Genomic DNA, 12,548 nt, shown 5'->3' on the forward strand with positions numbered 1-12,548 from the left:
GCTGTGTAACTTTGTGATCACCTCATCATGTGGGACTTTGCCATTTGGATTAATCATCACAAGAACCTTATGAATCGGGCCCCGAGCTGTGATGTAGTGGATAAAGCCACTGCCTACGGTGCCAGCATCTCATATAGGCGCCGGTTCGAGATCCGGCTGCTCCACTTCTGATCCAGCTCTCTGCTATGGCCTGGGAAAGCAGTGGAAGATGGCCCAGGTCCTTGGGCCCCTGCACCCATGTGGGAGACCCGGAAGAAGCTCCTGGCTCCTAGATTCAGAACAGCCCAGCTCCAGCCGTTTTGGCCATTTGGGGAGTGAACCAGTGGATGGAAGACTTCTCTCCCTCTCTCTCTCTGCCTCTGCCTCTCTGTAATTCTAACTTTCAAATAAATAAAAATAAATTTTTTAAAAAAAAGAACCTTGGGACTGGCACTGTGGCGCAGCGGGTTAACACCCTGGCCTGAAGCGCTGACATCCCATATGGGCATTGATTCAAGTCCCAGCTGCTCCACTTGCAATCTAGCTCTCTGCTATGGCCTGGGAAAGCAGTAGAAGATGGCCCAAGTCCTTAGGCCCCTGTACCCGTGTGGGAGACCTGGAAGAAGCTCCTGGCTCCTGGCTTTGGATTGGCACGGCTCTGGCCATTGCGACCAATTGGGGAGTGAATCATCGGATGGAAGACTCTCTCTTTCTCTCTCTCTCTCTGTCTCTCTCTCTCTCTCTCTCTCTCTCGCTGCCTCTCCTCCCTCTGTGTAACTCTGGCTTTCAAATAAATAAATAAATCTCAAAAAAAGAACCTTATGAATGAAATGAAACATTACATAAGGAGCTTCCTTAAGAGAAGCTGTTCTAGTATCCTAAAGGTTCTGACCTTTCAGATTAGAGTGTAGTTGCCCATTAGAGATTATAATCTCTGGTTTCCTTCTCCCTCCTTGCTTTCTACTTTCACCCAATTTCCCCTTCTTGCAACCCCTGTCCTCAGAGTACACACTCACTGCCCTACTCAAAAGTCCCATTGATTCTGAATTTTCCAATTTTTGTGGAATAGCCCTCTAATGCAGTTGAAACCTTAAAATCCTGCAGTGTTCTATGAATCCCATACCTGGTCCATTCTGAGCACTTCCCGATTAAGAGTTTAGTTGTCCCATGAACACACATTAACCCAACCAGAAAGTCATTTCTGTTATTGCATGGTCCTGCCATTTAATAGGATCAATGCTACTATGTAGCCCTCTGTCTTAGGTATGGACTCAGCTTTTCATTTCTGTGTCAGGCTCAATGAACAGATACCTTTAGAAAACATAAATGATCTTTGGAATTTTAGTGAAAGTTAACCCTACTTTAGAGACAAGCGTGAGTTGTAATAATGTGTTTGGTTCAAGGTTCTACAGGAGTGAGAGGAGACAGGCCTAGTTGATCACTAACCTTCACCAACACAGAACTTGATACTAAGAAGAGACAGATAATGATAATAATGTTGATATCTGATATTTGAGCAGACCAGTTCTGTTTTCATAATATTTCATTTTATGTTTTCTTTGTGTTTGTGTTTCATGCAACCAGAAGAAACTTCTCAATGGAATTAGAGAAAATTTGAGTATTAATTATGGTTCAATGTAATGAATGTTTTGATCCTGAAGGCAGTGGAACTGAGTCCTTTTTACTTAGCAGACTTTTCTCATGTCATAAGTTTCAAAGGGAATGATTACTAAATTCATCTTTTTCCTTTCATTCCCATAGTTCTCCTATAATTTGTCAGAGTTAAATGATACATAGTGAACCTCAGGCTAAGATTTAATTTTGTATGTTTGCCAAAGTACCCAGTGGCCTAGTTTCTACATCCATATCCAGCAGATAAATGTCTCTGAAAAATAATCAGACTTCAGAGACAATGGGAGGAAATCACTCTGGCTTTCATTTGGTGACCAGTAAGGGATCATAAACATGTACCCTAGGACACAAACGTGGGTACAACTGCTAATCCACATAATAATTTGGACACCTACCAGCGGAATAGTCCTGAGTGTCTATGACTTTTCCTTATCTGTGAATATTTCAAAAATGCTTTTCTGATATCCAAATTCTGGGAAGATTGTGCTGAAAGTGCTGGCTCCTGGCCCATGCTCCCTCCTACTCCCTGCCATCATCCTGCCTCCATCATGATTGCAGAGCCATCACTGAAGTAACTTAATCCAGAAAAGGGATAGGACTACATCTGCCCAGTTACTGGGAGAGGCAAGGTGAATGCATCTGTTACCAGCCTACCTGGCAAGAAGTACTCCCTGGTCCTTGGTCCTTTCTACCTGCTCTGACACTTTCTCACTACACTGTCCTGTTATGAGGTGGGAAGGGCCCAGGGCAAAGACTCAACACAGAGCCCAAGATGAACTCAAAGTTTTATCTAGGTATGCAAACAATGCCATCTAATTCCTGTTTGACTCAGTGTGGTGAGATGATGTACCCTGTTGTCCAGAAGGGATACAAATGAGAATGTATTCCCATGGGTAACATTCAGAAAATAAGTATTCTGGTTACCATAGCTCCTCTTTCATCTATGTTTTCCTGTGTTATCTCAGGACAGTGCTAATGCCAGCCAGAATGTGAGGACAAGATGCCTAGTGAGTGTTTTCTAAGCAACATTAATCTCAAAACTGTTTTGCAAGAGAGGAAGTTTGGTGGTCAGATAAATTTTGGAAGTGTTCTATATTCTGTCTCTGTCTTTGCAAGCCAAGATCCCCATTAGCAAATTATAAGTCCTATAAGCTCTGGCACTAAAAGAAGGCTGTTTAACTATTAACTTCATTTCTCAGATTTATGGCCATGGAGCCTGTTTTCATATACTATCCATGAAGATCAGAGTAAGAAATGCTAATGTAGAGAAGAGGATTTAGAGATTTAGGTTCCCTGAGAGACTGAGTTCTTCCATTTTTTTTCTGTTCCCTTCAACACCAAACCTATAGTGAGTTCTAGTGAATTTGATGGTAATGTTGATTCTGACCATTTTGGGAAAGGGTTATATGTGGAACCGATATTAATGCAAAATTGGCTTTCATTAGAAGGTCTATCTGAGTTGGGAAGAGAGGAAGTCATTTGCATAGAAAGTGCCTAGACTGTTCTCATGCCTAGGGAAATAGATGTGATACCAGATGAGCTATAAAAGCAAGCATTCTATTCCCCCTCCTTTATCCTTTCATTTAACAAACACGTCTTGTAAATGCTACTCACAAGGCAGCATGGAACATATCAATACATGCGAAGCATAGTCCCTCTTCGCAAGTACATTGAATTTGGTAGGGAAAACAAGAGGTACATAACTCAGTTTAGCACAGTGTTGAGAATGGTTAGGGTCATGGGTGATGAACAAAGTGTTCTTGTCCATCAGAGGATACAGAAGTGGCTTCTGACTACTCAGGTAGTTAGGTGAGATCTTTGGGGCCCCATATCTCTAAGGTAAGTATTCATTCACACCTACTATCTCCAGGCCTCAAAGCATGTCCTGATGGGCTCTCAGTAGAAGATCCATCTCAGTGACAGTGTAGGTCTCATCTTCCCAACAGAGTCTGAGGCGCTGGGGCAGAGAGTAGCAGAGGGGTCTAAAGCAAGAGCATAAAGACATGAACTCTATTTATACACACATACACACACACACATACAAAAGGGAGTATTTCAAAAAGTTCATGGAAAATAGAATTAAAAGATAAGTTTATTTTGGTGTAAAAAAGTTTTGAAATACATACTTATGAGAGATCTTCAAAAAAAATCATGGAAAGTACATATTATGAAAAACGTACATATGTTTTTTGCACCAAGATGAACTTATCTTGGGACCAGCGTTGTGGTATAGTGGTAAAAGTCACTGCCTGTGATGCTGGCATCCCATATAGGTACCATTTCTTGTCCTGGCTGCTCCATTTCCAATCCAGCTTCCTGCTGATGGCCTGGGAAAGCAGCAGAGGATAGCCCAGTGTTTGGGACCATGTTTGGACCCAGATGAAGTTTCTGGATCCTGGCTTCAGTCTGGCCCAGCCCTGGCTGTTGCAACCATCTGGGGAGTGTACCAGCAGATGGAGGATTTTTCTCTGTCTCTGTCTCTCCCTCTCTCTCTGTTACTCTGACTTTCTTTTTTTTTTTTTCCTTTTTGACAGGCAGAGTGGACAGTGAGAGAGAGAGACAGAGAGAAAGGTCTCCCTTTTTCTGTTGGTTCACCCTCCAATGGCTGCTGCGGCCAGCACGCTGCAGCCGGCGCACCGTGCTGATCCAAAGCCAGGAGCCAGGTGCTTCTCCTGGTCTCCCATGCGGGTGCAGGGCCCAAGGACTTGGGCCATCCTCCACTGCACTCCCGGGCCATAGCAGAGAGCTGGCCTGGAAGAGGGGCAACCGGGACAGAATCCAGCGCCCCGACCGGGACTAGAACCCAGTGTGCCGGCGCCGCAAGGCGGAGGATTAGCCTATTGAGCCACGGCGCCGGCCTCTGACTTTCAAATAAATAAATCTTTTCTCTTTACAAAAGATATAAGCTTATCTTTTAATTCCATTTTCCATGGACTTTTTTAGGCAACCTTTTACAAAAGATAATACTATAAAACTCTTAGGAGAAAGCATAGTAGTAAATCTCTGTGATCTAAGTTAGGCAATGATTTATTTGATGTTACTAAAAATGCAAAACAGTGAAAAACAACAAAAAGTAGGTAAATTGGATATCATCAGTTTTTTAAGTTGTAATGCTTGAATACGATCAAGAAACTGAAGACAACCTATAGAATGGAAGAAAAAATTAATCAAATCATTTATTTATCTGATGGAAGACTTGTATCCAGAATAAATACTCTTACAACTCAAAATAAAAATACACCCCAATTTTAGATGTGATGATGGTTGCACACTGTGAATATACAAATCTCCACTGAACTGTATACTTTAAATGGATGAATTATATGGTATGTGTATGATGTGCTAATAAAGCTGTTAAACAGCCGCACATCCTCACAGTGGAACATTTTTATTTCTCCTTAGTGGCATTTATTAAAGAGGAAAATATATTTTTTAAAAATACTCAATTTCCTTTGATTACCCAAGAGCTTCCAGAAGAATTTGTATTATTTTTAGCTTAAGTGATTTGCTTATAGTTTCTGTATATAACTAGTATCTTTGGGAAAGATAACATGCTTATTCTTTTAAAAGCATTCTTTCCTGATGCTATGGCATCATTTATCCCTGAGGGTAACGGTTCCCTTTTTCCAGAGGTGAAACTGCTTAACTCAGGTGCTGCTGTGTTAGCTGGTAACTGTGCAAGTCTTGAGAAAGGAGCTGAGGATATGATGAAATATCAGGTCATATGCAAGCATGCAGGAATGTGTTATCAACCCTTGAAGTTGTGTGAGAGTTTGGAGATAACAATTTAGTATTCATAAAAATGGAGAGAGTAGAGGTATAAAAAATACAAACTACAACACTGTGCACATTTAATAATAATAAACCCAGACAAATGGTGGCTGAGTTTTCCAGGGAAATAGGAAATGAGTGGACAGAGAAAAAGGACAAGACTGAGGACTGGACCCTAGATGCTTCAGCAGATGGGAGAAGAGAGGATGTTGAGGTACTAGGTGGAGACTTGGGACAGCTAGCATGATCTGCTGGAGTATGTCAGATGCAGCCAAGTGCTAATGGTATAGAAATGTCCCTTCAGTTCTGTTTAATGGAGCTCACTGGAGGCCTCACAGAAAAGAGAATCTTCCTGAAATTCAGACTTTTGGAAATAAAAGACTACAAAGGAAATGGAGACATTATTTGGGTGTGACTGCTAAAAGAACAATGTAAAGAGTATAACACTTGAAAAAGATGGATAATTCCTTGTAGAATATGAAGACTTTTTCTGGGTAGAGTGGAAGCTATGCATTTTGAAGAGGTCTTGGTTACTTGCATTTGGAAACAGGAAGAAAATTATTATGTTAACTATTAGCACAACTCCGCACCACCATCCTTATTTAATGGGTCTCTTTTTTTAGGTGCTTCCTTTTTTAAAAGATTTATTTATTTAAAAGGCAGAGTTATGAGGGAAATGAGAGATCTTCCATCCACTGGTTCACTCCCCAAATGGCATCAATGACTAGGGCTGGGCCAGGATTGAGGGCAGGAGCCTGGAACTTCACCTGGGTATCTTATGATGTGGGTGGCAAGATCCAGATACTTGGGCCATCTTTTGCTGCTTTCCCAGGCACATTAACAGGTAGCTGGATTGGATGTGGAGCAGCCAGGACTCAAACTCGAAACCGTATGGGATGGCAGTGTTGGAAACTGAGACTTAACCCACTTTGCCACAACACCAGCACCGTAGGTGCTTTCTTTATGTAAAGCATTGTTAAGAACTACAGAAAAAAAAAAAAAAACTCAAAAGATTGCTCTTAGGTACAGCATTGTAGTGTAGCAGGTTAAGCCACAGCTTGTGATGTTGGAATCCCATATGGATGGTGGTTCAAGTCCCAGGTGCTCCACTTCCAATCTAGCTCCTTGCTGATGCACCTAGGAAAGCCCAAGTGCTTAGACCCCTGCACCCATGTGGGAGATCAGATAGAGTTCCATCCATTGTGGCCATTTGAGGAATGAACCAGCAGATAGGAGATGTCTCTCTCTCTGCTTCTCCCTCTCTTTCTGTGTAATTCTGCCTTTCTAATAAATATATACATATTTTAAAAAGATCTCTCTTAACCAATTTTGTCTCAAAATAGCGGGACTAGATTGGTCCCAAGGAATTCATATGGGCTGGACAGGCATATTCCTAAACCAATCCAGAAATAAACCATCTGTTTATTTTCAAGATGATTAAAGAAAGATATTTGGCAGCTTCCCCAGTGACCTATGATATTCCAATAATACTCTCTTTTGCTTAACAAAAATATAAGAATGCAGAGATGAAGCTTTTCAATGTTCCAATCAGTAAATGCTACTTATGTACTATAAACTTGGCTTATCTTATAGGACCAACAATAAAGAGTAATGTGGAAACCATAAACTGTCATCTCCTGGCAGTATCTCCTGTTATTATGAACATTGGTAGATTGAAGTGGTTTTTCAAAAGGGCTTAAGTATTTGGGGCACAATTCCAAGGACATTGTGTTCTACTCAATGTCAACAATTTCTACTGTGTCAATCCTATAAAGATTAAAGGCCACTTTGGAAAGGCAGTAAGATTTCAGAGTACAGGCACAAAATGAACTTGACCATTACTCCAGATTTTTTTATTTCCTTTTATTTTTGAAAAGCAGTAATCATTTGCAAGTACTGTTCCTAGAGTTCCTACCACATACACCCTTAGGTCACGAACAAATTGGTTGCTGAGAAGTGGTTAGGGATTGAGAAATTGCCGACACCTTGGTGAGAAAACCATAGAACCACATTTAGACAACTTAGAGGGTCTCCACTCTCAGGTAGCTCTCATTCAGCCAAGAGACATCTCTCAGCCCTCCAATGGTACTGCTTTAGGAATTCACACACACAAAAGTAGTTCTCAAGTTGTCTAGTCTAAAAGTAGGCCATAGTGGAAAGGAGCCCTTCCAGGTACTTTTGTGAGACAAGAGGCAGTGTCGTGTGGTTGCCAGTCCTCCATACACATGTATTTCTTTAGCAGGTTTGGGTTTTCTGTGGAATAAGAACAGAGAATCCAGAAACTGATAGTTGAAAGACTAATGAATGAAATCTTTCATCTACTTGGTGTCTTTGTCAACCTTTGTTATGGTGGGCCTTTATGATCTTTTTAAGAAATGTTCCATGGTTCCTGTTCCTAAGATTACCAGGCTACATCCTCTTCTCTATCAGCACTCTTGATTTCTCCTTCCACTTTTGTGTTATAAATGCTCAGATCATGGAATTGTAAGGACCTTGTACGAAATTATACTCAAGTTGGCATTGTTCTGCAAAGAACTACATTAGGAATGTGGGCACATTTTGTTGAACTATAATACTTTTCTTAATGTTCCCAGGTGATTGAGACACATGTATTTTTAATAATTTTTTGCAGCAAATAGTTTTGTATGAAGTTATTTTACAGAGGAAAATGCAGATTTTTCCAGATTTCCCTAAGAGAAGAATTGTAACAAGAATTAGTTATTCTGAAGGCTGCCCAAGCCATTACTTACCCCCAGCCTCTGTCCTCTCCATAACTATTTTTGTGTTCTGGGTAAAATATCTCTGCCCATTTCTCTCAGAACACACATTAGCCTTTTCCAAAATTGGCCATGTTTCCTTAGCAGTCAACTTATACCCCTGGGGCTTTTTAGTCTCTGTTTTTACTCCCTAGAAACAGAAAAAATGCATGTGGAAGATTTAAAAGTTTCACTTTCCAAAGTTCTCTTTCTTTTGGGAAGCTTAAAATGTCTAGAACAAACTTATCTCTCCATTCCATCAACCATATAGGAGACAGAAAAGCATGTTTTATGAGCAAAGGCTTTAAGAGCAGGAAATTTCCTTTCTGCTATTTACTAGCTACTGTCACTGGGCTTTAGTTTCCTCATTTATAAAATAGAAATATCAATACTGCTTGCCTCCACAGGGTTGGAGTGAGCATTGTATGAGATAACGCATATAAAGAGTTTCAGCTGGTGTCAGGCATGGAGAAAAATCTCAATAAATGTTAGTGATGGTGGTGGTGATGATGATAAAGGATTTGGTGTCTTGAAAAGTTGTATTGCAGTGCTACAACATAGCATTTTCAGATAATCAGATCACATAATCTGCCAAGGTTATTTGATTTTGCTATGTCAGAGGGAAAATTACTTCTTTGTCACTTAATGGCTGCCATACATTCTTATTCAGTTGGAAAGTGTGTGGTGTTAGACTTTGTGGTGGTCAGGAATTTTTCACAAACCTTTTTTTAAAATTAACACAACTTTTAATATTGTATAATGTACCCAAAAGACTTTTTATAAGTATTTCTTTGATTAAAAATAAAATTATCTTGCAAAACTGTACTAATAGAAAAGATCTTGACCTTATGAAGATTTAGAAGACATTTATTTAGATAATTTTCATTTTACTTGAAAGGGAGAAAGAGAGAGAGAGAGCGCGTGCTTCCATCTGCTGGCTTACTCTCCAGGGCCTGCAACAGGGTGGGTCAGGTCAAAGCCAAGAGCCAAGAACTCTGTCTGGGTCCCCCACATGACTGTCAGGGACAGTCATTGTACTTGAGCCATCACCTGCTGCCTCCCAGAGCACAGATGAACAGGAAGCTGGAATCAAGAGTGGAGCCTGAATTCTAAGCACTCCAATATGGAATGTAGGCATCATAACTGCTGCAGCAGACACCCTCCTCAAGACATTTTTTTAAACTAAAAGGAATTAAATTAGCAAATAACACCATGGAAACTACCTATGCCTGCTCTCTTTTTATAAGTATTCAACCTCCACTCACCCTTGCTTTTGCTTAGAACAGTGCCTATCACACAGTGAGATGAAATGATTGCCATTAATTAAACATCTTCATGTTAGAGGTCTTTGTACCAAGCCATGGAATCCAAGCTGGGGTGACAAGAAAGAATCTACTGAAAGACTGTGAGAGAGCCCACAGAGTTGACATGAAACTGGAGGACTGCATTTGAGAATGAGCAGAAGCAAGAGAGCTTTGTCAAGTTAGGGGCAGGAGCCTAAGTTGTAGTCATTGTAGTAAGGAGCATCTGCCACAGGGAAAGAGAACTTGCAGACCACTCTCTTCAATATGTGGGTAAATACTCCAGGATCAGAATTTGCTGAGAGTTTGTGACTGGTCAACTCATATCACAGGCTCACAGCAGGGCTGTTACCGAAAGCCATAAATGAAGAGAAAGGATCTGATCCAGGGTGGGTGTTTGGCGCAGTGGTTAAGATGCCACTTGGGATGCCCACATCCCATATCAGAGTGTCTGGTTTGAGTCCTGACTCCTAATTCCAGCTTCCTGCTAATGTGCATCCTGGGAGGCAGCAGGTGATGGCTAAAGATCTTGATTTCTTGCTACTGATGTGGAAGACTTGGTTTGAGTTCTGGGCTCCTGGCTTCACCTGATCCAGCCCTGGCTGTTGGAGACATTTGAGGGGTGAACCAGCAGTTGGGAGATCCATGTCTGTGTCTCTTTGCCTTTCAAATAAATCAAAATCAATAAATGGAAAAAGATAAAAAAACAAATAATCTAACCCAACCACTTTCTATAATGGGAGCTGGTTCCTAGACAGCTATACACAGAGGAGGAGAGGCAATTTCCCAGAAAGAAACTAGGATTCTACTAGAAACAGGAATTGATGCTGGGTAGCCAAAACTGGCAAATGCCCATTGTTCCACATTGTTAATTATCTGATTCTTGATGTCAGCATAGTCTGTAATCTATCCAATCTTTATCTAACCTCTGTAAACCTTAATACACGGTTTGAAATAGTCAGTTTTGCTATTCTTTTCCCCTGTGTGATCCAAAGACAGTTCTGCATGTCTTCATCCTGCTGTCATCCAAGTGAGAATATCCTTCTTAAGAGGTTAGGATGGGCCGGCGCCGCGGCTCACTAGGCTAATCCTCTGCCTTGCGGCGCCGGCACACCGGGTTCTAGTCCCGGTCGGGGCGCCGGATTCTGTCCCGGTTGCCCCTCTTCCAGGCCAGCTCTCTGCTGTGGCCCAGGAAGGCCGCGGCGGCCATTAGAGGGTGAACCAACGGCAAAGGAAGACCTTTCTCTCTCTCTCTCTCTCACTGTCCACTCTGCCTGTCAAAAAAAAAAAAAAAAAAAAGAGAGAGAGAGATTAGGATGAGAACTCCGAAGCTGGGAGTATTGTTACATAAGCATTAGATACTAGATCAATGAATTTAATTTGTGCCAATTTGTTAGTCATTTTTATAACTAAGTGTTCATGAAGAATTTGATATCTAATTTTATTTTTAAAAAAGGATGCCAGGATGAGCTACTTTTATTTATTTGTCCAAATACATACAAGTAAATTCAAAGCTCTTATTCACTGTCAGTTAAAAACCACTAACACAGCAATGGAGAAATTTTGCTAATCTTTGACTCCATCAAAGGAAATGCTTCTGACACATAGGATCCTGTCACTTTGAAAACAGCTGTCTTAAACCGGGTGGTTTGTTTGGTTTGGTTTTTGGAATACTATCCTAATTTTAGATATTAACCCTTTTCAATTGTTACCTTTGCTTTTATGTACCAGGGGAAAACTTATCCATTTCGTGGTGCCTTCCCTCCTGTATGGAATCCTGTTGCTTATCTAGATTACAACAACTTGTGGCGAACCATGGACAGCATGGGAAAGGAGGTAAAATATGTGTTGACCTTACACATGGCCCATTACTAAAATAACAATGGCAACTGTTTAACATCCTTTCACAGTACAAGGAACACTGTTCCCGACATTGATGCATATTGTTTCCAAACCCTCAGCAACTCTGCAAAGCTGGTAGTATTTCTTCTTGACAAATGGGGGAAATGAGTGCCCAGATGTTATGTAATGTACCCAAGACCACACAGCAAGGGAACCAAGATTCAAACCCCTTCTAGCTGATATTAATGCCTGTGTGCCTTTGAGTACACCACTGAGCATTGTAATGATGAATTTTTCTAAATATCTCTACTTTTGACATTTAAGTCTGCTTTTTTTTAACCAACTTTGTTGAAGTATAATTAACAAAAATTATCTTTGTGATGTATAATATGATATCTTGATATATCTACATATTGTGAAATAATATGTTTGGGTTATTTTTAAGCTCAGCTGCTAAGAAACAGAGTGTCAACTGAATCAAGGCACACACATATCTTTCAAATTACCCTTTGGTACATATGTTCCCTGCATTGAACGTTTTATTCATAAACCTATCTGGGTACCATGAAAAAACATCATAAAATAATTGTGAATTAATTAAGCTGATGAATATCAATAGCTGTCACCAGACTGCCTCTTTATGTTCTAAGTGAACACTAGTTCTCAGAGATTTAAGTTAAATAATTGCATGGGGGCAATACATGTTGCTTTAAACAGAAATTGCACATATAAAATCTACACAGTCCAGTGTCTGAGAGTTGTTCTGGCACTAGTCACAGAGCCTTCACTTTTCCATTGCTACCCTTTTATTTAAATTTATTACCAAGCTGATTAAAGTCATCTTATGCACCTATAGCTTGTAAAGGAAAGAAGGATTTGCTGCCTCAAGGCTTTATTTTTACTTAATCTGAGGCTATAGAACATCATTCTCTGAAACTTGAATTGGGATCCCAAAATGGGTATTACCTTTCAATAATAATAAATATTGATTATGGTCAGTCATCATAATCCCAATTACCTAAATGTATAAGTATATTATATAAATATAGATAATAAAATAAAAATTTATACATGCTATTAATATTGTTTTGGCAGCAGCATTAAGGCACAGAATGCAAAGAGCTCTCCTGCTTCCTAATCTCCATGTAGAATTATATGCCAGTCACACATTCCAACACAGAAACCAAGAGACCAGTTTTCAGAGGTTCTCAGGTAGGCCTCTCAGGTAGGCCATGGCACTTACCATCACATGTGACTATGGGACCTC

General features: G+C 40.4%; 1 protein-coding gene across 1 annotated transcript in view; it reads left to right on the plus strand.

Annotated features, from left to right (window-relative positions):
- MAOA (monoamine oxidase A) overlaps window positions 1–12,548 on the plus strand; it is a 69,706-nt gene that overhangs the window by 34,121 nt on the left and 23,037 nt on the right. Inside the window, exon 4 of the mRNA XM_051827031.2 lies at window positions 11,171–11,275. Within this exon, the coding sequence (XP_051682991.2) occupies window positions 11,171–11,275 (105 nt within the window). The remainder of the gene's footprint in view (window positions 1–11,170; window positions 11,276–12,548) is intronic.

The sequence above is a fragment of the Oryctolagus cuniculus genome, chromosome X (assembly GCF_964237555.1).
Source record: "Oryctolagus cuniculus chromosome X, mOryCun1.1, whole genome shotgun sequence".
Lineage (NCBI taxonomy): Eukaryota > Metazoa > Chordata > Mammalia > Lagomorpha > Leporidae > Oryctolagus > Oryctolagus cuniculus.